We start from the raw sequence: 26749 nt of genomic DNA, 5'->3' as shown, positions 1-26749 counted from the left end.
TTAGTTTTCTAAGGAACCTCCACACTCTTCTCCATAGTGGTTGTACCAATTTCTATTCCCACCAACAGTGTAGGAAGGTTCCTTTTTCTCCACACCCTCTCCAGCATTTATTGTTTTTAGATTTTGTTTTTTTTTTTTTTTTTTTTTTGCGGTACACGGGCCTCTCACTGTTGTGGCCTCTCCCGTTGCGGAGCACAGGCTCCAGACGCGCAGGCTCAGCGGCCATGGCTCACGGGCCCAGCCACTCCGCGGCATGTGGGATCTTCCCAGACCGGGGCACGAACCCGTGTCCCCTGCATCGGCAGGTGGACTCCCAACAACTGTGCCACCAGGGAAGCCCTGTTTGTAGATTTTTTTGATGATGGCCATTCTAACCGCTGTGAGGTGATACCTCATTGTAGTGTTGATTTGCATTTCTCCAATAATTAGTGATGCTGAACAGCTTTTCATGAATGTTTATTTTTAATTATTTTTTTACCCTTAATGTTTATATTGTGCTTATAAGTTGATAAGAAAAGAATAATCAATAGACAAATGAAATGAATAAGGGATTCATAGAAAAAGTATAAATACCCAATAAACACTAAGAAAGGATGGTCAACTTCATGAATTATTAAATACACATTTAAACAAAATATTTTCTACTTTCAAACTGGCAATGGAGATTTGATAATACCCAGTGCTCTTGTTTGTTTAGAGAAACAGACATGTTTGCTTATAAACTACCAGTGGATATGCAAGTTGATACCACTTTGGGAGAGGGGCAATTTGACATTATGTATCAAAAGCCCTAAAAACTCCAGAAACTTTCAGAAACTTTGGGACTTCCATTTCCAGAAAGATGGAGTAAAGGTACTCTTCTCTATCGTTCTTGCTAACTACAGCTAAAAATTTTGGACATAATATATAAAACAAACATAAGAAAACCCTGAAGTACAGAGAAGAAAAGCAGACCAGCTAGGGACCTTGGGACCAAAGGAACAAAATGGCAGAGTTCCCTGGGTTTTCTTTTGTTTTTAAAAATTAATTAATTAATTATTGGCTGTGTTGGGTCTTCATTGCTGTGTGTGGGCTTTCCCTAGCTGTGGTGAGCAGGGGCTACTCTTCGGTGTGGTGTGCAGGCTTCTCATTGCGATGGCTTCTCTTGTGGTGGACCACAGACTTTAGGCGCACGGGCTTCAGTAGTTGTGGCGCAAGGCTCAGTAGTTATGGCTCGCAAGCTATAGAGGCCAGGCTCAGTAGTTGTGGCGCATGGGCTTAGTTGCTCCACGGCATGTGGGATCTTTCTGAACTAGGGCTTGAACTTGTGTCCCCTGCATTAGCAGTCGGATTCTTAAACACTGTGCCACCGGGGAATTCCCTCCCTGGGTTCTCTTTTTGCCTCATGTATCTCAGACTGGTTACCAGAGAAAATGGCAACCAAGAAACATCAATGGACTCAGACAAACAAAGCCCCAACAAAAGTCTGCTCTCATTAGTCAAAAGACCAGGAAAGGGGCAACCTAGCAAGATAAAAAACTTTTAGACATAGTTGTTCTACCCCAGTTAAAGACCATAGAAAAAAACCAAGGCCCCACCTCTACACTCACCATTAAAGGTTGAATGGGGAGTGTAGACTTCCACTCTTCACCAGGCTGTAATGAGGTGCCCCAACCTCCCTGGTAGGGTGGTGTCAAAGAAGGCCAAGTATGGAGCCAGGACTTTCATCCCCACATGGAGAAACAGTCCCCATCCTCTACCATGTCAGCAGAGACCATGATGGGATCCTAGATTTTCACCCCTACCCAGCAGTAATGAGGACCGCTCCCCAGTCCCACTGTAGTGGTGTCATAGGAGGCCAAATGGAGAGTGAAGTCTCTCACCATTGCCTGAGTAATGAGGCCACACCCTCTCCCCACGGTGTCATTGAGGCCATGTGGGGTGCAGTGTCGAGACACTGCTGCTCCTCCTAGCCAGGCTGGAATGAGTGGAGGCCTAGTGGAGAGCCGGCACTACAATCACTCAGCAGTAATAGGGAAGTTCTCCAACCTCTGGGTGCCAGGAGAGGCCAAGTGGGGAACCAGGACTTCCACTACCACCTGGCAGTAACAAGGGAGCACTCCCTTTCCCCACCAGAGCAGTGTCAGAGGAAGCCTAAGAATAAGATCTAAGTCCCATTATATAACAAAAATGCCTGGGTATCAATCCAAAATTACTCATTATACCAAGAACCAGGAAAACCTCAACTTGAATAAGAAAAGACAATCAGCAGATGCCAACACGACACAGCTGCTGTACTTGTCTGAAGATTTAATGTAGCAATCATAAAAGTGCATCAGCGACTTCCCTGGTGGCACAGTGGTTAAGAATACGCCTGCCAATGCAGGGGACAAGGGTTTGATCCCTGGTCTGGGAAGAGCCCACAGGCCGCGGAGCAACTAAGTCCATGCACCACAACTACTGAGTCTGCACTCTAAAGCCCACGAGCCACAACTAACTGGTCCTGTGCGCTACAACTACTGAGCCCACACACCGCAACTACTGAAGCCCGTGTGCCTAGAGCCCGTGCTCTGCAACAAGAGAAGCCACTGCAATGAGAAGCCCACACACTACAACGAAGAGTAACCCCTGCTCACCGCAACCAGAGAAAGCCCATGTGCAGCATTGAAGACCCAACGCAGCCAAAAAAAAAAAAAAGCATCAATGACCAATTACAAACATACATGCTGGAAACAAATGAAACAAACTGTCTCAGCAAAGAAAGAGAAAGCCTTAGCAAACAAGTAGAAGATTTTTTTTTTGAGAAAAGATAAATTGTTCATTTCTGTTTACAAAGCACAATATACATAATCATTATAATTTATAGATAGCTTAAGAAAAAAAAGGGCTCCTTAAATCCAGAAAAAAAGAACATTAAAACATTAACAGTAATCTAAAAAATAAAAAGTCACAACCATCCCTCATCAGTTCATTCCATCTTAGTAATGAATTCTTGTTCTAATCAATCATGGGTTAGTCGTCTCCTGATACCTGCTTCTTCACTAGAGTTCTGAAAATCCTGATGTATTCCACAAGTAACAAGTATAAGATTTAAAGAAGAACCAAATGGAAAATTTTAAACCCAAAATGTAATAATTAAAACTTTAAAACATAATGGTTGGGTCCAAGAGCAGAATGGAATGCACAGACGAAAGAATCAGTGAACTTAAAAGTAGAACTGTAGAAATATGACACAATATGAACAAAAGAGAGAAAACAGACTATATGAACATGAACAGAAATACATGCAGTTTGGGCTCTTCTTGCTCTTTGTACTATCTTTGTACTCTCTGTATCAATACTATCTTAGTATTGTTACCACTTTGGCTATACTCCTTCATATAATCCACTGTGTCTAGCAGGGTACACTGCTGTCAATAGGTGTAATAAATATCTTTGAATAAAAAAAATGAACAGAGCCTCAGAGACATGTGGAACTATAGTGAAAGATCTAATAGACATGTTTCCTCCCAGAAGAAGGAGGAGAAAGAGGGTTGGCTGAAAAGTACTCAAAGAAATAAAGGATGAAAATTTCCCAAATTTGACAAAATATATAAACCTGCAGATTCAAGAAGGTGCACAAATTCCAAATATTGATAGAATAAATCCAAAGAAATCCATTCCAAGACACATCATAATCAAACTTCTAAAAATTAAAGACTAAGAAAAAAATCTTGAAAGCAGCCTTGAGAGAAAAACAAACAAACAAACAAACACTAGCTATAGGGGAAAAACAACAGATTTCTCATGAGAAACCATGAAGGCCAGAAGAAAGTATACCTTACCATGGAATACTACTCTGCAATAAACAGGAATGAACTATTGATACATGCAACAGGTTGGGTGATCCTTAACAAAATTACACTGAGTGAAAAAAGTCAATCTCAAAAGACTACATACTGTATGATTCCTTTTATATGACATTCTCAAAATGGCAAAATTATTGAGACGGAAAACGGATTAGTGGTTGCCAGGGATTAGGTAACAGGTGTGGGGAAGGAGGGATTTGGCTGTGGCTATAAAAGGGCAACAATAGGGATCCTTGTGGTAATGTCATAAGAATCTACACATGTGATAAAACTGCATACACACATTGTACCAGTGTCACATTCCTGGTTTTGATATTGCACTATATTGGAAGAAACTGGATGAAGGATACATAGGACCTTTCTGTACTATCTTTGCAAATTCCTATGAATCTATAATTATTCCAAAATTTTAAAAAAATCCATACACTTTGACCCAATAATTCCACTAAAAAAAATCTTACAAAAAATAATGGATGCTCACAAATATTTACTTATAAAGATGGCTGCTTGTTACAGGAGTATCAAGTAAAATTTTTCAAAACAATCCAACATCATGGGATTAAATAAAAATGGCATATCCACAATCACTGAAAATTATATCATAAACATGCAAAATGATTTTTGTTGTATTATTAAGTCTTTTTAAAAAGCAGGTTATAAAGCAGTATATAAATTAGTATTGAATTTTTATGAAAATATACATGCATACACAAACAAAAAAAGACAAACATAACCAAGTATTTATCATTTCTAAGTAGAAAGATTATACTAATTTTACTTTTCTTTTTTTATATCTTCCAAATTGTCAACAGTGAATATGCATTATTAGACTGGGAATACAAAATATTTCACATAGAAAAATAATCAATAAAAATAAATTTACAGAAATATTCACAAACATAAAATAAATGCAATTTAGAAAATTAAAAATGTGCAGTTTTATTTTATACTTAAGATGCTAACACAGATAAAAAGACACACACAAAAACTGGCTAAAGTAATAGGGGAAAAATAATAAGGACAGATGTCAGGGTAAAGATTTACCTGTATCACTATAAAAGGAAAAAAACCTTCTCTGAGCTACTTTTTCAAATGGAAATTTAGGATTACAGCAATATTGGATAAGTTTTCTTCCCTCTCTCTGCTGGCATCAAGCTCTCACTTCTCTTTGACCACATTTTTGTCATTTTTTTTAAGTAATAGCACTACACTTGTAAACATAGTCAAGTGTTCCTTGACTAGGCCAAACCAGATTGGTCTTCTGCTTCTCATAATTCATGTAAGAGTTTCAGTAAAACTTAATATAAGTTTATAGAATTTAAAAACATCCTAATGATACTGTTATGTTTTCCTCCTATGACTCTCTAGTGTCTAGTTTGTTGGTACCTCTCTTGTGGTATTTTAATAGTCTGCCTCTTACAGCTACTTCTGTGTTTGTCTTATCTGTCCCACTAGATTGTGAGTCCCCCAAGTTCAGGGCCTATGTTGTATTCATCTTTATCTATCCTGATATGCCTACCAGAGCACACAGTTAATATTGTCTTGTTCCATTAGATGTGCAGTAAGATTATGAATACTTCAAATCAGGAATGTCAGCCTCTGTTCCTTTATAATCCCTACAAGTACAGTTTAGGTCTAGGCATAGTGATGGCTAATGTATACATGTTGATTTCAACTTAGTGAAACATCTTTAAGAAACATGTTGGAGGAGGCATGATACATGAGAGTGGTGAGACAGAAATTTTAATACACACAAATAAAAGAATAGATAGATTAATTAGTCCCTAACTTTAGTCTCATAAAAAAGAAATACATTGAGGATTTATACATGGTAGAAATTCAGTAACTAGATTAAGAATTCAAAGGAAAAGAGGAAAACTAGCAGTAAAGAAAATAAATTTTGTGAAAGTAAGTTTCCAATAAACTTAAAAAAATTAAAGAAAGAATCCTTGCAAAGGATCTTGGAACTAGACCTCTGTGAACTGGCTCTTTCAGTTTGTCCACTTAAAAGGAATAATAGGAGGACCTACAAGATGGTGGAGGAGTAAGATGTGGAGATCACCTTCCTCCTCACAAATACATCAAAAATACATCTACGTGTGGAACAACTCATACAGAACACCTACTGAACGCTGGCAGAAGACCTCAGATCTCCCCAAAGGCAAGAAACTCCACATGTACCTGGGTAGGCAAAAGAAAAAAGAAAAAACAGACACAAAAGAATAGGGATGTGACCTGCACCCCTGGGAGGGAGCTGTGAAGGAGGAAAGGTTTCCACACACTAGAAGCCCCTTTGCAGGCGGAGACTGTGGGTGGCAGAGGGGGGGAAGCTTCGAAGCCACGGAGGAGAGCGCAGCAACAAGGGTGCGGAGGGCAAAGCGGAGAGATTCCCGCACAGAGGATCGGTGCCGACCAGCACTCACCAGCCCAAGAGGCTTGTCTGCTCACCCACCGGGGGGCGGGCGGGGGCTGGGAGCTGAGGCTCGGGCTCAGGGAGAGGACTGGGGTTGGTGGCGTAAACACAGCCTGAAGGGGGCTAGTGCGCCACAGCTAGTCGGGAGGGAGTCCGGGAAAAACTGGACCTAAGAGGCAACAGACCATTGTTTCAGGATGCGCGAGGAGAGGGGATTCCTTCCCTGTCTGTCCACAGAAGGCAGAGTACGGCTTAAACGAGCTCCAGAGATGGGCGTGAGCTGCGGCTATCAGCTCAGACACCGGAGACAGGCATGAAACGCTAACGCTGCTGTTGCAGCCACCAAGAATCCTGTGTGCAAGCACAGATCACTATCTACACACCACCGCACCACCCTGCGAGCCTGTACAGCCCACCACAGCCAGGGTCCCGTGATCCAGGAACAACTTCCCCAGGAGAACACACAACTCAGGCTGGTGCAATGTTACTCTGGCCTCTGCTGCCACAGGCTCGCCCCGCATTCCAATTATAACTACCGTACCCCTCCCTCCTTCCAGCCTGAGTGAGCCAGAGGCCCCTAATCAGCCGATGCTTTAACCCCGTCCTGTCTGGGGGGAAACAGAAGCCTGAGGGCAACCTACACGCAGAGAAGGGGCTAACTCCAAAGCTGAACTCCAGGAGTTGTGCAAACAAAGAAGAGAAAGGGAAATTTCTCCTTGCAGCCTCAGGAGCAGCAGATTAAATCCTCACAATCAACTTGAGGTACCTACATCTGTGGAATACCTGAATAGACAAGGAATCAACCCAAAATTGAGGTGGTGGACTTTGGGAGCAACTGTAGACTTGGGGTTTGCTGCCTGCGACTGACTTGTTTCTGATTTTTATGTTTATCTTAGTACAGTTTTTAGCACTTGTTATCATTGGTGGATTTGTTTATTGGTTTTGTTGCTCTCTCATTTTTATTAAGTATACTTTTATTTTTATTACTTTAATTATTTGTTTTTATTTTATTTTTTTTCACTTTTTTTTTTCTTTCTCTTTTTCTCCCTTTTCGTCTGAGCTGTGTGGCTGACAGGGTCTTGGTGCTCCAGCCTGGTGTCAGGCCTGAGCCTCTGATGTGGGAGAGCTGAATTTACGGCACTGGACCACCAGAGACCTCCCAACTCCATGTAATATTAATTGGCGAGAGCTATCCCAGAGATCTCTGCCTAAAAGCTAAGACCCAGCTCCACCCAACGGCCAGCAAGGTCCAGTGCTGGAAGCCTCATGCCAAACAACTGGCAAGACAGGAACACACCCCCACCCATGAACAGAGAGGCTGCCTAAAAGCATAATAAGCTCACAGACACCCCCCAAAAACACCACTGGAAGCAGTCCTGCCCCTCAAAAAGACAAGATCCAGCCTCATCCACCAGAACACAGACACCTGTCCCCTCCACCAGGAAGCCTACACAACCCACTGAACCAACCTTACCCACTGGGGGCAGACACCAAAAACAACGGGAACTACAAACCTGCAGCCTACAAGAAAGAGACCCCAAACACAGTAAGTTAAGCAAAATGAGAAGACAGAGAACTATACAGCAGATGAAGGAGAAACGTAAAAAGCCACCAGACCAAACAAATGAAGAGGAAAAAGACAGTCTACCTGAAAAAGAATTCAGAGTAATGTTAGTAAACATGATCCAAAATCTTGGAAAAAGAATGGAGAAAATACAAGGAACGTTTAACAAGGACCTAGAAGAACTACAGAGCAAACAAACAAGGATGAACAACACCATAAATGAAATTAAAAATTCTCTAGAAGGAATCAATAGCAGAATAACTGAGGCAGAAGACCTGATAAGTGAACTGGAAGATAAACTAGTGGAAAAAATTACCACAGAGCAGAATAAAGAAAAAAGAATGAAAAGAATTGAGGACAGTCTCAGAGACCTATGGGACAACACTAAACGCACCAACATTCAAATTATAGGGGTCTCAAAAGAAGAAAAAGAGAAAAAGAAAGTGTCTGAGAAAATACTGGAAGAAATTATAGTTGAAAACTTTCCTAACATGGGAAAGGAAATAGTCAATCAAGTCCAGGAATTGCAGAGAGTCCCATACAGGATAAATCCAAGGAGAAACATGCCAAGACACATTATAATCAAAATATCAAAAATTAAATACACAAAAAAAATTAAAAGCAGCAAGGGAAAAGCAACAAATAACACACAAGGGAATCCCCATAAGCTTAACAGCTGATCTTTCATCAGAAACTTTGCAAGCCAGAAGGGAGTGGCAGGACATATTTAAAGTGATGAAAGGGAAAAACATACAACCAAGATTACTCTACCCAGCAACGATCTCATTCAGATTCAATGGAGAAATCAAAACCTTTACAAACAAGCAAAAGCTAAGAGAATTCAGCACCACCAAACCAGCTCTACAACAAATGCTAAAGGAACTTCTCTAGGCAGGAAACACAAGAGAAGGAAAAGACCTACAAAAACAAACCCAAAATAATTAAGAAAATGGCAATAGGAACATACATATTGATAATTACCTTAAATGTAAATGGATTAAATGATCCAACCAAAAGACACAGACTAGCTGAATGGATACAAACAAGACCCGTATGTAGGCTGTCTACAAGACACCCACTTCAGACCTAGGGACACATACAGACTGAAAGTGACGGGATGGGAAAAGATATTCCATGCAAATGGAAATTTAAAGAAAGCTGGAGTAGCAATTCTAATATCAGACAAAATAGACTTTAAAATAAAGACTATTACAAAAGACACAGAGGACACTACATAATGATCAAGGGATCAATCCAAGAAGAAGATATAACAATTGTAAATATTTCTGCACCCAACATAGGAGCACCTCAATATATAAGGCAAATGCTAACAGGCATAAAAGGGGAAATCAAAAGTAACACAATACTACTAGGGGACTTTAACACCCCACTTTCACCAATGGACAGATCATCCAAATGAAAATAAATAAGGAAACACAAGCTTTAAATGACACATTAAACATGATGGACACTATAAAACCCTTAGAGGAAAATATAGGCAGAACACTCTATGACATAATCACACCAAGATCCTTTTTGACCTACCTCCTAGAGAAATGGAAATAAAAGCAAAAATAAACAAATGGGATCTATGAAACTTAAAAGCTTTTCCACAGCAAAGGAAACCATAAACAAGATGAAAAGACAACCCTCAAAATGGGAGAAAATATTTTCAAATGAAGTAACTGACAAAGGATTAATTTCCAAAATTTACAAGCAGCTCATGTAGCTTAATATCAAAAAAACAAACAACTGAATCACAAAATGGGCAGAAGACCTAAATAAACATTTCTCCAGACAAGATACATGGATTGCCTAAAAACACATGAAAGGATGCTCAACATCACTAATCATTACAGAAATGCAAATCAAAACTATAGTGAGGTATCACCTCACACTGGTCAGAATGGTCATCATCAAAAAACCTACAAACAATAAATGCTGGAGAGGGTGTGGAGAAAAGGGAACACTCTTGCACTGTTGGTGGGAATGTAAATTGATACAGCCACTATGGAGAAGAGTATGGAAGTTCCTTAAAAAACTACAAATAGAACTACCATACGACCCAGCAATCCCACTACTGGGCATATACCCTGAAAAAAACCATAATTCAAAAAAAGAGTCACGTATCACAATGCTCTATCACAGCACTATTTACAATAGCCAGGACATGGAAGCAACCTAAGTGTCCATCGACAGATGAATGGATAACGAAGATGTGGCACATATATACAATGGAATATTACTCGGCCATAAAAAGAAATGATATTGAGTCCTCTATAGTGAGGTGGATAGACCTAGAGTCTGTCATACAGAGTGAAGGAAGTCAGAAAGAGAAAAACAAATACCATATGCTAACACATATACATGGAATCTAAAAAGAAAAAAACGGTTCTGATGAACTTAGAGGCAGGATCGGAATAAAGATGCAGAAGCAGAGAATGGACTTCAGGGCATAGGGAGGGGGAAGGGTAAGCTGGGACAAAGTGAGAGAGTAGCATTGACATATATACACTACCAAATGTAAAACAGATAGCTACTGGGAAGCAGCCACATAGCACAGGGAGATCAGCTGGGTGCTTTGTGACCACCTAGAGGGGTGGTATAGGGAGGGTGGGAGGGGACACAAGAGGGAGGGGATATGGGGATATATGTATACATATAGCTGATTCACTGATATACAGCAGAAACGAACACAACATTGTAAACAATTATATTCCAATAAAGATGTTACAAAAAAAAAAAGAAAGAAAGAATTGGAAAGTCACAGAAATCCTTTCACTGGAGAGATTAACAATGGTGCCTGTGAAGATTTAGCCATAGAAATGTTTAGAGGCAAGGGGAAGGTATGAAATGACTTACTGTATGAACATACACTGTTTGAACAAATACTGTAGATTAAAAAAAAATATATATATATATATATATATACAGCAAAACTCTACTAACACAACCCTGAGAACGGTAACAACAGCTGTCCCCATTTACTTCCTAAACAAACACAAAAGAAAATACCAGACTCTGTTGTGCTTACATGTGCCTTTCATACATGTCATTGTTGAGGAACATAACTCAATGACCCGAACAGCAAAAGCTCCTGGTTCTTCTGCTGGCACTGTCAAAATGGAAATCTAAAAAGCAGAAACAAAATATCAGACATAGCTGTTAGATCTCATTTTCATTTTTCTATCATTAGAGTGTAATTAACTTCCAAACTGAGTGTCTTTTTTCAAACTCTCATTGATGTTTGAAAAACATTGATCTGGAAGGATTGAATTTTAGAACACAGTTTGAAACATAAAGCATGCACATGTGTCCTAATGTCCAGTTTCTGCATTATTGATATATTTACATATGATATATATATTGCAGTCCTTTAATTTGTAGACAATAAATATTTCAAATATCTTTAATATTTATTAAATCCTTCACTTACTACATATTTTCAAAGGATATGATTAATTACCTCTGAGTTGTATGTACTTCACTGTTTGAAATCAGAGCACATTAAATTAATGTTTATTATTCATATTGGCTAAAAATAGCAGTTATAGAGCACTAAAAATTTAAAATGTTACAAATTGCAAAGAAATTGAAATAAGCAAAGTATATGTCAAAATGTACCAAAGTACAGCTAAACATATACAAAAATGTTTCAAAATGAATGGCTTCCAAGTAATTTAAGGACTCCATTAATATGTAGTATGCTGCCCTAGGCAGCACTCATATGCTATATGGCTTTATATTTAAAAGACTTTAAATAACCATCAGGTCAGTGTTTCTCTACAGAACCAAAAGCTTCAATATTAATTCTCAATTTAATCTTCAATCTGAGGAAACTATATCATTTTATATAGGAAACATTGCCAAAAAGTAAAGCCCCATTTGTACTTTTACCTGTGAGCATTATGCTTAGATTTTTGACTGGCAATGTCACATTGATAGCCTACTGAGGAAATGCCTACAAGTTCTGAAAATAGAAATTATTTTGATAGTCATGACTATCTTACTGTCATTACCTGTATATACATTTTGGGTTTTACAATGTCTCAAAAATTGTGTTCTCCATATTCCTCTTAACTCCTTTTGCTGCTGTCTATGATAAAAAGTGTTGTACTTTAGCATTATAGAGAGAGGAACCACTAAAACATGGATTTAATGTCATATAATTATCAAATGACTATGACTAAAAACATGTGTATAACTGGAAAGGTATCTTAAGGACTATATCAACACGTAAGTACTTCTTTTGTTTCCTACAACTATCATCTATATTTTTTTTAAAAAACTGAGATATAATCAGTGACCCCCTACCACAGTGCCTTCTGTCTGAACCCTGAGAATGTAACTGTCTTAAATCTCAGAGAGATTATAACAGCCACCAAAAGATAATTCCTTCAACACTTTAATACCACTTCCATAAAATTTATCTAGACTGACACCTACTCTTTCCTCTAAGTCTCATCATTTTATTTGTGCTTCAAAAATTTAAAAAGGGGGAAAAAAACTCATATAGGAAACAAAAAAAGGCAGGCCAGGTGTACATTTTAGATTGATCTCTCTGATGGCTATATGGAGGATAGATTTATAGGAGACAAGATGAGAAGCAGGGTGACCAGTTAGAAGGAAGAGGTGATGAGTTCCAAAACTGGAGCAGTGAGAATAAGGATCAAGAGGAAAAGCAGACTGGAGCAACTTCTAGGATGTACAGTGACAAGGACCTGGAGGCTCATGAGATTTCAGAGATAGGAGGAAGAAATCGTTGTTGGAAGGATGTAAGTGCTTTCATGGAAGTAGGAAGCGATGGATGAGTAGTTTGGAGAGGGAAGACGGTGAGTTCAGCTCTGAGTATGTTCAGTTTGAGGAGTCCTTGGGACAGATGTCCAGTAGGAAATTTGGCCTGTGGGCCAAAAGTCCTGGGAGATATACAAGTGGAAAGCTGTCACCAACTTTTATGCAGAGTTGGAACCATGAGAGTACATGGAGTCAAACAGCAAGTGTGCAAAGAGTAACAGATATGGTGGGCTGAGCTGAGAACCCCGAGGAAGCCCAATATTTAAGAGGAGGATAGAGCCCACAGAGGAGGCAGAGAGGGAATAGCCAGAGAGTTATGAGGAAAACCAGGAGAACACAGTGTCATGGAAGCCAAAGGAGTAGAGAGTTTCAAGAGAAAGGGAATAATCAACACTGTCAAATATACCAGAAAAGACCTAGTAAACAAAACCCCAAAAACGCCCTGTGGTCTTGACTAGTACAAAGTTATTAATAAACTTACCAAGAGAAACTATGGTAGGAATGTGAGGGTAGAAGCCAGGTTGGTCTAGAAATGAATGAGACGTAAGGAGCTGGAGGCAGCAAGTAGAGATACCATCTCAAAAATATTGACAGGAGCAGGGGAGAGATTGGATACTAGCTACAGATGGGGGCAGACTCAAGGGAGCATTTTTCTGTTTGCCTTATTATTTTAATTTTTGGAACAGAAAATGCTAATACATGTGTATAGGTTGAGGGGAAGGTGCCAATAGTGGGGAGAGGCTAAAAATGTAGGAGAGAGAGCAGGCATACAGGGTGGTGTGGGTGCATGTGTGTGTCAAGCGTGCTGGTGAAAGGGCTTGGCCTTGGACAAGGACGGGAGACCCCTCATTAGTCTCTGTGCTGGTATACATAAGTTGTGGGTGGTCGGGCAGGAGGTCAAAGGGCACTGTGTTTAGTAGGTGTCCTTACTTTTCTCAGCAAAGTGATGGGGGAGAGTGAGAGGGCTAAAGGTGGGTAAAATAGTGAAAAGTTGGACTAGGCTCTGAGGGGAGAGGGCACTGTCTGAGCCAGTGAGGAGCTAACTGGTGGTGGGTACTGAGGGTCCTGCTGGATGAGGTTGGTGCCCCCAACACTGTGGTGGCGCCAGTCTGTCTGGCTGTACTGTTTTCCCAATCAGCCTTAGTGATCCAGGTGTAGATCCCAGCTTCATCCAGGTATGGGACTTTCCTCTGTGGGTGCAGAGGAAGAACATGGCTACACAGGAATTGAAGGTGTTGGAGAAAGAGCAGTTCAGAAGATCCACCGTGTGGTCTAGGACACGGAAAAGGAAGAGGGCAGAAGGGAGCTAGTAATCCCGGAGGAAACAGAGGGAACAAGGAATTGGAGGTCTCTTTTAATAGGTCAATGAGTAGGCTGGGTGGGGGTAAGAGAATGAAAAAGCTGGAAGGATCAGAGCAGATTAATGCCACTGTAAACCCATGACCTCCAGATTTAATTGGACCCCTCAACACTGCCCAGCCATCTGACCACGAGACAGGTCACTCTCCACGGTGATTATTTTACACCCTTCCATGAGCTTTGACCCATCCCCACACTCATACCTCCATTCTCAGGAGATAACCTCACCTTGTAATTTAAAAAGTAAATAGAACCCATCAGATGGGTACTCCCAAACCTACAGATTCTCCTGCATTCACCCTCTTATTTCAAAGTGTCTCACATCCCATCTAAGGGTAATGTTTTTTACCTGTTCTCTGAATCCCATCCTCCCCAGCCTTTATCTGGACCTTGCTGCATCAATTATCCTCCTTTTTTCCTGGGAATCTTCAACCTCTCCCTCTCTACTGGCCCCATCCCCATCAGTTGAAATATACTCTAATACAGGGGGCCCCAACCCCCGGGCCACGGATGGGTACCGGTGTCTGTGGCCTGTTAGGAACTGGGCCGCACAGCTGGAGGTGAGCGGCAGGCAAGCGAGTGAAGCTTCATCTGTATTTACAGCCGTTCCCCATTGCTCGCGTTACCGCCTGAGCTCCGCCTCCTATCAAATCAGTGGTGGCAATAGATTCTCATAGGAGCGCGAACCCTATTGTGAACTGCGCATGCGAGGGATCTAGGTTGCACACTCCTTATGAGAATCTAATGCCTGATGATCTGAGGTAGAGCTGAAGCGGTGATGCTAGCACTGGTGAGCGGCTGCAAATACAGATTATCATTAGCAGAGAGGTTTGACTGCACAGAGACCATAATAAATCAATTGCTTGCAAACTCATATCAAAACCCTATCAGTGAATCGCAAGTGAAAACAAGTTCAGGGCCCCCACTGATTCTGCCATATGGTGAGTTGTATAATTATTTCATTATATATTACAATGTAATAATAATAGAAATAAAGCGCACAATAAATGTAATGCGATTGAATCATCCCAAAACCATCCCCCCCACCCTGGTCCATGGAAAAACTCTTCCACGAAACTGGTCCCTGGTGCCAAAAGTGTTGGGGACCGCTGCTCTAATACTTTAAAGAAATGCCCTCTTTGCTTCCACATCCCGCTGCAGGAATCACTTCTTCCCTCTTACTCTTCCCAGCTTAGCTTCTTCAGAAGCATCTGTTTGCTCTCTTCACTTTTCTGCCTTTGTCATTCTTCGACCCATTCACAAAGCTTATGGTTTACTGGGAGCTACAGACAAGTAAACTAGCAACTACAGGACAGTGTGATGAGTGCTATGATTTTACCACTTCTCGCTCACACCTGTCACACTGTACTGTTGTTGCTATTTATCTGTCTGTATCTGTATCCTCTGGACTGCAAGCTATGAGGGCACAGATGCTATCATGGTCAGCACTATCTCCTCAGAATCCAGCACACTGGCTGGCATGTCGAAGGCACTCATTGTCTGCTGAATGATTAAATGAAAGTATTTGCGCTCACTCGTAAAATTAACATATTTGCTTTATATAATACAAAGCTTCCAACTTAAGGAAATTTCGGAAACTATTTTTAGCAGTAGCATATACGATAGGTCTGACAGCCACACTTACTAAGTAAGCTGATTTTATCAGTCCTGTAAATTATGGTCAGAAGGAGAAGGGGGCATACTTCTGGAATTTAAGTGTTCAAACTGAGGAAAAACCACAGGTATAAAGACACTTCTAACGAATCAGGAGTTATGAGGAGGAAGGGGGTACCGAAATGAACCATGGTGATGAGGAAATGTCAGAACTGAAAACGTGTGCTGATATTCATTCACACTGGGCCCCTAATGGTGAGCTTACCACCACTGCTGTAGGACTGGTTACCATAAAGCCTTTTCCTCCAAGATTTTTAAATGCTTCTAAATGCTTTTCTTCTCATAGTAATATACTTTCAATTTCATAGAAATAGCTGTAAAAAAAACTACGGTGATTTCAATATTCCTAGAATAAATCTGTTACATAAGATGCAATTATTTGTTCCACTGAAAGGAAATCTTTAAGAAACCAAGATTATTACATAATTGCCATTATGTGTTTTTAAAATGCATTAAATGTATTAGTACATATTGGTTAATATATTTTATTTCACCGATGTTAATTTACACATATTACCATGTAGATTAAGTTAGTAACATGCTATTAAAAAGTACAGAACTGGAATTACCTGTTGATCCGAATCTGTTTTTAGTACAGACCTATCCGTAATCAAGACTGCCCTGGAGATCTGCCTATAATGCAGAAAACAGTTAATAAGTGACTCAGATTCCATGGATAAATTTCATTTATATAGCTATACAACCACCAGAAGGCATGTTTCAAAGAACTGTTATGATAAAAGTGTCACCTCTCCAAACCAAGTCAAGTTCTGCTTTAATCTTTTCTTGGCTCATGAAAGGAGGATGTGTGACCTGGAGACAGACCCCAGCTGATGCAAAGGAGTCAACATTAGGCTAGGCTCCTCCACAAAACCAGACCTTATAAGAGAACAGTGGTAACACACTGAATATATCTTTGGTTTGGTATACATTTGCATCTTACTTGAAGAACAGAGTCATTCAGAAGTGTCAGTGTAATCACACAGATGAATTTCCCCGTTTCACCTTCCCTTGCAGAGTGGCTGGAGGGGTGCCTTACCTGTATTGCACATGCGAGCATGTGTTCTCAGAAAAGTAACTGTCTTCCACGAGGAAATGCTTAGAGATTATTCTCTGACCAAACTGATCTATGATTGCTTTACATCTACGAAGAAGATAAGCACAGAGAAATAGTTCTCATTAATGATTACATAATTGAGAAAATGAACATAATCAGCTACCAATCTTGAATCTAAAACTAATGTCTTAAAAGACAAGATTTTTAAATTGCCTACAATTTCACATTTTTGGCACAAAACTTCACTAAACTGCAGAATATACATTCTTATTGCTATTTTGAAGTCTTTTAAACTATAAGATAAGTATAGACTAGAACTTATTTATTTTGAATGCTTAATAATAAGAATAAAGCTAGGACAAGTATTATTCTATAAGCTTTTCTAATGTTTAGGAACATAGAAGCTTTTTCTTTGTTTAGGAAACAGGCTTTTTTTTTTCCTTAACAGATCTAAGAAGAGGGGGAGGAAAAGTTGATTAAATATCTTGTTATATCATTCACAGCCTATAAAAGTCACTAAAGGCTTTTTATTTTTCTGTTAAGTGTCACTTTCTCTTTTGTTCAAGAATAGCTATCTTGTCCCACGTGTGATAATGTTTTAAACCAAAAAATGGGATGGAGCTTCTTTTAATATCTGTTTCCACTTTACTCCAAAGGATGATCATATAAAGATTTCTTTCAAGTGCTGTTTCCAAATAAGGAAAACACTTATGCATGGACATTATCAGGTCTCTGTCATCTGATGTGTGTTGGGAAAATGAATCATATAGAACCCTCCACTGACCTTCTTTCAGTGTGTCTAGATAAAAGGATGAAAATTAGAATACATCTCCTTACAGTGCCACAAGTTATAAATGTACTTTATAGGGCTCATTATCCAAACTAATGGACTAAGGGAAACATCCTTGAAATGGACTTACCAGCACTGACCAAGCCAGTATGCAATATTTCAGGAACTATATGCAAATGCCTGCATGTTTTCTATATCTTTTTATTATGGAAATAGCACAATTTACTTTTGTCACAGCTTTCCTTTCGGGACTAGAATTATTTTATTAGAAATACACTTATGTGTTGCTCCTCATAAAACGCAAGCAAATAATTTCAAACTTATGTCATATTTTAAATATACTGGTATAAATTAAAATATGTTACATCACTCTAAAAATAAGCCAAGTAAGAGCTATTTACCAGGCATAAAGGCATTAACAGTAAAATGACAAATACCCAAGGCCAATTGTGAGAGGAATTTAATGTGTATTTCCTAAAGGCAGATTATGATATGCTGATATTCTTGAATAAATGGCATGCCACTGTCATCAGGATAGACTATGATATCTCGTGATGTTAGATATACATATTTTAAATCAATTAACTACATATTAATGCATGTTATATTACATTAATATTTAGGTGATTTTTTTCCCCATCTCACCTTCATCCCACTTCCTTTCTCTTCCCCACTTATGTTTCTATGCATATCTCTTCACAGTTCATTAAACTAGAGCTCTCGTTTTATAATACTTAACTACATAAAGTATTTATACCTATTTTCCAAAATAAGTATTTAAAAACTGAAAGGCAAGTTACTCATTCAGTCTCCTGTTTTATTTATTTACTTATTTTTTTAATTAAAAAAAAAATTGGGGGGCTGTGCCGCGAGGCTTGTGGGATCTTAGTTTCCTGACCAGGGATCGAACCTGGGCCCTGGCAGTGAAAGTACCGAGCCCTAACCACTGGACCACCAGGGAATTCTCTCATTCTCTTGTTTAAGACATTCATATATAATTTAAAACACAAGGTACTTTGGCGAGGGAAAAGAGAAATCTGCTGATCCATCATGAAGCATTGATCCTTATTTGTCCTGGAAACACTGACAAGCCTTTTTCTTACCTTTAACTCAGAGACTATACAAAGTCAAGAGGGAATAATCTGGGCAGAAAAAAGAGAGTGTAAAAATCTTCTATATCTTGATAGGGATTTGGGTTATACAGATTTATCATCTGTCAGCACTCACGTAATGAACACTTAAGATTTCGGCACTTTAGGGACTTTCTTGGTGATCCAGTGGCTAAGACACTCCCAATGCAGGGGGCCCGGGTTCAATCTCTGGTCAGAGAACTAGACACTACCTGCATGCCACAACTAAAGAGCCCACATGCAGCAGTGAAGATCCTGCGTGCCACAACCAAGACCCAGCACAGCCTAAATAAATATTTAAAAAAAAAGATTTTTGCACTTTATCATATGTAAATATTATATCAGAAGAAAAAGCTGTAAACAAATATTAAACTCTAGTTAATGATATGTGTACTGAAGTGTTTAGGGTGAATTGTACTGATATCCGGAATTTACTGTGAAATGCTTAAAAACGGTGAATAGATGAATAGAGGGATGAATATTTGTGTAGACATATGATTAAGCAAGCATATTAAAATGTTAACTGCAGAATCTAGGTGGTGGATATATAGGTGATCATCTTGAAATTCTTTCAACATTGGCGCAGAGTTGAAAATTTTCACCATAAAATGTTGGAATCAAATTGAGAGGGGGAGCGATATTAGTACAAATCTTGGACTCCAGTCTAAGTCTTTGCAAAGGGCTCCCATTTAAATAAACCACACAACTAAACCTTGCCCTCAAGCTTGTGGAGAGCTCCTTGCTTGTAGGCTTCCAAACACTAATGGGGCTGCTTTGGTGGTAGCTACACCTTTGGTGACAGGCAGACATTGGTTTCAGAAATTACGGTATTAGAACTACTGAGGACCACTCAAGAGGGAAGGATGGGTGCATGGAGATTGGGGAGCTCAACTATGCAAGCACAATATGCCAATAAATGTGCCTCTTTATGCTGAAGCTTCTGGATGAAACAGTGATTCTTAGAGTAGAAGAAGGAGAAGGAAGCAAATCAGAATCACACCTGGGGGACTTTTTCAAATTATAAGTACCCCTGGAGATTCTGATAAGCTCCCAAATCCCAAGGAAGAATCACCATGTAGTGTGCCACAGTACTGTTGTATCTTTACGCTGTGCTAGGTGGAGAAAAGTCAAGAGCTATTGCTACAGAAAAAAATATTGATTTCTGCAGAAATTGAGGTGATGGTCACATATGCCTAGTCAGTCTGGTAGATGATAATACAACTTACCTGACAGTCTCACGCTAAAGTACTAAGGCTCTAGGCCTGAGCAAAGCTGTTCAAACCAAAATACATTTAAGTAAGTGATAAGATTTGTTTTCCGCTCAGATACTTACTTACTGTCATATATTAGGCCTAGTTGGGAGAACAATGAGTAAAGGAATATTAATTTGGTACCTAGACTTAGACTTTGTATTACAAAGATTAATATAAAAATTATGACATTCAAGTAATGAAAAACAACAAAATGAAACAGTGCTGCCAGAGACATTAAAATACCCCCTTGTCCACCCCTCCCACATGAACCTGAGGAAGCCATTAAAGATTAACAACATTCTGGATTTAGTTGAGGGCCTTGCTGAGCCTCATAAATAGTAAATTGAGGAGGAACATGATAGGAATTTCCAGTTACACGGACACAATGACCAAGCTGATCATAAGAATCACTGAAGCCAGACAGAACATTTCTAGAGCTGAGCTTTCTAAATCAACAAATCACAACGGTTATTCAGTTCTTGGTTCAATGACATGAGGACATAAAGAGCAAAATGATGATAAGGAAGAAAACAATCAGCAAGATGAAAACTCTTTATCTGGAATTTGGCCCAGAAGATAAAAATAACATTAAAACAGGTATCCATTCTCTATAATCTTCAGAATTAATATCCCAACTGTTTTTATGATAAGGAATACATAAATCACATATGAAATCATGAAAAGGAAAATATATTAATTAAGGAAATTAGAAGATTCCCAGTAATTGAAGGAAACAAGATAATTCCCCCTACTCACTATGCCCTTCCATACTTTCTCAAACACTTTAGTTCAAATGCCACCTCTTCGATGAAACCATTCCAAAATGCCTATTACTCATTTTTCTTGGGTAAAAATCTACTCCAATAGTCTCAAACATGATTATAATTCCAAACCTATGGTTCTCTGTTGTAATCAATCCCAAGCTCTGTATCCATATTTTTAACTGTCTATTACCTATTTTTTCTGGATAGGTAATAGACAGTTAAATCATGGCTCCTCACATGTTCCCCCACTTGGAATCCCAGTCTCAGTTAATGGCATGACCAGCAGTTATAGAGTTTCCCTAGCTCAAAATCTCTCTTCCCACATCTAATCTGCTACTCAAAACTAGCCCCTTTTCTCCATCTCCACTGACACTGCCCTAGATTTTTGTTAAGTCTAATAAGACATTGGACTGCTAACACATTGGTAGCTTATTTGTTTGACATAGTGTGTGGCATAACAACCATGTGCCAAGCACTGTTCTAAGAGGTGAAAGCTTGGGGGGGAGGGGCAGAGTATCAGGGAATGCTCTTTGGAGGAAGTGATATATTAGCTGCTTTTGAAGCAGTTAAAACCAGTTAAAACAAGCAAATAAGAAGAACATTTCAGCAGAAGGGCAGCATCTGCAGGGGTACAGAGGCAAGTAAGAGAAGTACAGGGAGGGAACCACAAGCAGTTCAGTGTTACTGACAATAAAATGGAAGCAGAGAGAGAAGAGATGAGCTGAGAGAGGCAGGCAAAGGTCAGACCCCAGAGTCTCATGTGTCATGTAAAAGGGTCTCAGACTTCATTCTGAAGTGATATAAAGTCACTGAAACTTTTTACATAGGGAGGGACAAAGCCAGATCTGCATACTGAACAGATCTCAATGTGTAATTATCTTACTAATTTATTTGTTCCTTAATGTCCCCCAGTAGACTCTAAGCTCCACAAGAACAAAGACCATGATTGTCTTGTTCTGTGCTGTATCTCCAGTGCCTGGCACGCAGATAACAACTGTTCATGGATGACTGAATAGATGGACAGATGATGGAAGTATTCCATGTACATGAATAGTGCAGAGACAGAAACAAAGATATAGAATCTCTGATTTAGCAGGTAAAGAATCTCTTTCCATCACAGTGCTTCTTCCAAATCACTTCCAATCACAGAACTTGTTAAAGTTCACTCATCTAGTAAGTGGGGAAGCCAGGGTACAGATCCAGGCCTACCTGACCTTAGAGCTTGTAATCTTTGTACACAAGGGCAAGATTCATGTTTTATTTATCTCTTTATCCCCATAGAAACTAGCATGTGGGTTGGTGGAGGTTAAATATCTAGAATATTACCACTATCATTTTGCAAATAGGACATACTAAAATCAGAAATTCAGCAATTTTCCTACAATGACAAATGGTATTAAGAATCAGTCACCTCACACTTGGTCTAACATACTATTCATTACTAATTTCCAAGTACCTGGGAAAGGTAGAGTTATTCCTGACATCAGAGAAAAAGATATCTCAAGAAATAGTAATAGCAGGAAATCTAGTAAGTGAGACAGTTGAAGTTCACAAGAACACTAGCTGAAGTAATTAGATTCAGACTACTGGTTACAGACATGTCTGGTCCAAGGTCATCCATACCCTACCCTAATATCAAATACTACACTGCTAAATGGCCAAATCTAATGTACAGGAGTTTTACATGGTCAGCACTGCTGCAAAGAAAAAGAAAGCTGCTCAACAAGAGCATTCAGTGTCTCCAGAAACAGTCAACAGAGGGGTTCAGTATTAGAACTTAATGAGAGGGTAGAGAAAAGAACTACTGATATCCATGTCCTCTAAAAATTAGTAAAGCAGAGTCAATGGATAATATAGCCAAGAGAGCACAGTCAATGTAGATCTCAGGAGAGCAAATTAAACAAAAATGAAAAATAAGACAACACAAGTTTTTCTTATGAAAAAGAAATACTTTGAAGACCAGGTTCAAGATGGCGGAGGAGAAGGATGTGTTCTCACTCCTTCTTGAGAGACCACCAGAATCACGACTAACTGCTGAACAATCATCGACAGGAAGACACTGGAACTCACCATAAAGGATACCCCACATCCAAAGACAAAGGAGAAGCCACAGTGAGATGGTAGAGGGGCGCAATCACAATAAAACCAAATCCCATAACTGCTGGGTGGGTGACTCACAAACTGGAGAACACTTATATCACAGAAGTCCACCCACTGGAGTGAAGGTTCTGAGTCCCACATAAGGCTTCCCAACCTGGGGGTCCGGCAAAGGGAGGAGGAATTCCTAGAGAATCAGAATTTGAAGGCTAGCAGGATTTGATTGCAGGACTTTGACAGGACTGGGGGAAACAGAGACTCCATTCTTGGAAGGCACACACAAAGTAGTGTGTGCATCGGGACCCAGAGGAAGGAGCAGTGACCCCATAGGAGACTGAACCAGACCTATCTGCTAGTGTTGGAGGGTCTTCTGCAGAGGCAGGGGGTGGCTGTGTCTCACTGAGAGGACAAAGACACTGGCAGCAGAAGTTCTGGGAAGTACTTATTGGCGTGAGCCCTCCCAGAGTCCACCATTAGCCCCACCAAAGAGCCTGGGTAGGCTCCAGTGTTGGGTCCTCTCAGGCCAAACAGCCAACAGGGAGGGAACCCAGCCCCACCCAACAGCAGACAAGTGGATTAAAGTTTTACTGACCTCTGCCCACCAGAGCAACAGCCAGCTCTACCCACCACCAGTCCCTCCCATCAGGAAACTTGCACAAGCCTCTCAGACACTCTCATCCACCAGAGGGCAGACAGCAGAAGCAAGAAGAATTACAATCCTGAAGCCTGTGGACCAAAAACCACATTCACAGAAAGATAGACAAGATGAAAAGGCAGAGGGCTATGCACCAGATGAAGGAAAAAGATAAAACCCCAGAAAAACAACTAAACGAAGTGGAGATAGGCAACCTTCCAGAAAAATAATTCAGAAAAATGATAGTGAAGATGACCCAGGACCTCGGAAAAAGAATGGAAGCAAAGATCGAGAAGGTGCAAGAAATGTTTAACAAAGACCTAGAAGAATTAAAGAACAAACAAACAGAGATGAACAATACAATAACTGCAATGAAAAAAACACTAGAAGGAATCACTAGCAGAATAACTGAGGCAGAAGAATGGATAAGTGACATGGAAGACAGAATGGTGGAATTCACTGCTGTGGAACAGAAAAAAGAAAAAAGAATGAAAAGAAATGAAGACAGTCTAAGAGACCTCTGGGACAACATTAAACACAACAACATTCGCATTACAGGTGTCCCAGAAGGAGAAGAGAGAGAGAAAGGACCCGAGAAAATATGTGAAGAGATTATAGTTGAAAACTTCCCTGACATGGGAAAAGAAATAGCCACCAAAGTACAGGAAGTGCAGAAAGTCCCAAACAGGATAAACCCAAGGAGAAACACGCTGAGACACATAGTAATCAAATTGGCAAAAATTAAAGACAAATAAAAATTACTGAAAGCAGCAAGGGAAAAAGGACAAATAACATACAAGGGAACTCCCATAAGGTTAACAGCAGATTTCTCAGCAGAAACTCTACAAGCCAGAAGGGAGTGGCATGACATATTTAAAGTGATGAAAGAGAAGAACCTACAACCAAGATTACTCTACCCGGCAAGGATCTCATTCAGATTTGGAGAAATCAAAAGCTTTACAGACAAGCAAAAACAAAGAGAATTCAGCACCACCAAACCAGCTCTACAAAAAATGCTGAAGGAACTTCTCTAAGTGGGAAACACAACAGAAGAAAAGGACCTACAAAAACAAACCCAAAACAATTAAGAAAATGGTAATAGGAAAATACATATTGATAATTACCTTAAATATGAATGGATTAGATGCTCCAACCAAAAGACACAGGCTCGCTGAATGGATACAAAAACAAGACCCATATATATGCTATCTACAAGAGACCCACTTCAGACCTAGGGACACATACAGCTTGAAAGTGAGGGGATGGAAAAAGATTTTCCATGCAAATGGAAACCAAATGAAAGCTGGAGTAGCTATACTCATATCAGATAAAATAAACTTTAAAATAAAGAATGGTACAAGAGACAAGGAAGGACACTACATAATGATTAAGGGATCAATCCAGGAAGAAGATAAAACAATTATAAATATATATGCACTCAACACAGGAGCACCTCAATACACAATGCAAATGCTAACAGCTAAAAAAGAGGAAATCAACAGTAACACAATAATAGTGGGGAACGTTAACACCTCACTTACACCAATGGACATTATCCAAACAGAAATTTAATAAGGAAACACAAGCTTTAAATGACATGACAGACCACACAGATTTACTTGATATTTATAGGACATTCCATCCAAAAACAGCAGATGACACTTTCTTCTCAAGTACGCATGGAACATTCTCCAGGATAGATCACATCTTGGCTCACAAATCAAGCATCAGTAAATTTAAGAAAATTGAAATCATATCAAGCATCTTTTCTGACCACAACGCTATGAGATTAGAAATCAATTACAGGGAAAAATACGTAAAAAACACAAACACACGGAGGCTAAACAATACGTTACTAAATAACTGGGAGATCACTGAATCAAAGTGGAAATCAAAAAATACCTAGAGACAAATGACAATGAAAACACGATGATCCAAAACCTATGGGATGCAGCAAAAGCAGTTCTAAGAGGGATGTCTACAGCAATAGAAGCCTAACTCAAGAAACAAGAAAAATCTCAAATAAACAATCTAACCTTACACCTAAAGGAACTAAAGAAAGAAGAACAAACAAAACCCAAAGTTAGCAGAAGGAAAGAATTCATAAAGATCAGAGCAGAAATAAATGAAATAGAAACAAAGAAAACAATAGCAAAGATCAATAAAACTAAAAGCTGGTTCTTTGAGAAGATAAACAAAATTGATAAACCATTAGCCAGACTCATCAAGAAAAAGAGGGAGAGGACTCAAATCAATAACATTAGAAATGATAAAGGAGAAGTTACAACAGACATTGCACAAATACAAAGCATCCTAAGAGACTACAACAAGCAACTCTATGCTAATAAAATGGACAACCTGGAAGAAATGGCCAAATTCTTAGAAAGGTATAACCTTCCAAGACTGAACCAGGAAGTAATAGAAAATATAAGCAGACCAATCACAAGTAATGAAATTGAAACTGTGATTAAAATCTTCCAACAAACAAAAGTCCAGGACCAGATGGCTCCACAGGTGAATTCTACCAAACATTTAGAGAAGAGCACACACCCATCCTTCTCAAACTCTTCCAAAAAACTGCAGAAGAAGGAAGACTCCCAAATTCATCCTATGGGGCCACCACACCCTGATACCAAAACCAGACAAAGATACTACAGAAAAAAAAATTACAGACTAATATCACTGATGAATATAGATGCAAAAATCCTCAACAAAATACTAGCAAACAAATCCAACAACACATTAAAAGGACCATACATCATGATCAAGTGGGATTTATCCAAGGGATGCAAGGATTCTTCAATATACACAAATCAATCAATGTGATAAACCATATTAACAAATTGAAGAAGAAAAACCATATGATCATCTCAATAGATGCAGAAAAAGCTTTCAACAAAATTCAACACCCATTTATGATAAAAACTCTCCAGAAAGTGGGCCTAGAGGAAACCTACCTCAACATAATAAAGGCCATATACATCAAACCCACAGCAAACATCATTCTCAATGATGAAAAACTGAAAAGCATTTCCTCTAAGATCAGGAACAAGACAAGGATATCCACTCTCGCCACTATTATTCAACATAGTTTTGGAAGTCCTAGCTATGGCAGTAAGAGAAGAAAATGAAATAAAAGGAATCCAAATTGGAAAAGAAGAAGTAAAACTGTCACTGTTTACCCATGACATGATACTATACATAGAGAATACTAACGATGCCACCAGAAAACTACTAGAGCTAATCAATGAATTTGGTAAAGTAGCAGGATACAAAATTAATGCACAGAAATCTCTTGCATTCCTATACACTAATGATGAAAAATCTGAAAGAGAAATCAAGGAAACACTCCCATTTACCATTACAACAAAAAGAATAAAATACCTAGGAACA

At 39.3% G+C, this 26749-nt stretch overlaps 1 protein-coding gene across 1 annotated transcript in view; it reads right to left on the bottom strand.

Annotated features, from left to right (window-relative positions):
* CHM (CHM Rab escort protein) overlaps positions 1 to 26749 on the bottom strand; it is a 198384-nt gene that overhangs the window by 40241 nt on the left and 131394 nt on the right. The window contains exons 10-12 of the mRNA XM_030849074.2: positions 16671 to 16775; positions 16201 to 16264; positions 10839 to 10935 (exon numbers count right to left, since the gene is read on the bottom strand). Coding sequence (XP_030704934.1) covers positions 10839 to 10935; positions 16201 to 16264; positions 16671 to 16775 — 266 coding nt within the window. The remainder of the gene's footprint in view (positions 1 to 10838; positions 10936 to 16200; positions 16265 to 16670; positions 16776 to 26749) is intronic.

Source organism: Globicephala melas, chromosome X, assembly GCF_963455315.2.
Source record: "Globicephala melas chromosome X, mGloMel1.2, whole genome shotgun sequence".
NCBI classification, from domain to species: domain Eukaryota; kingdom Metazoa; phylum Chordata; class Mammalia; order Artiodactyla; family Delphinidae; genus Globicephala; species Globicephala melas.
The sequence above is the reverse complement of the archived record's forward strand: the minus strand, read 5'-3'. Positions and strand labels throughout refer to the sequence as shown.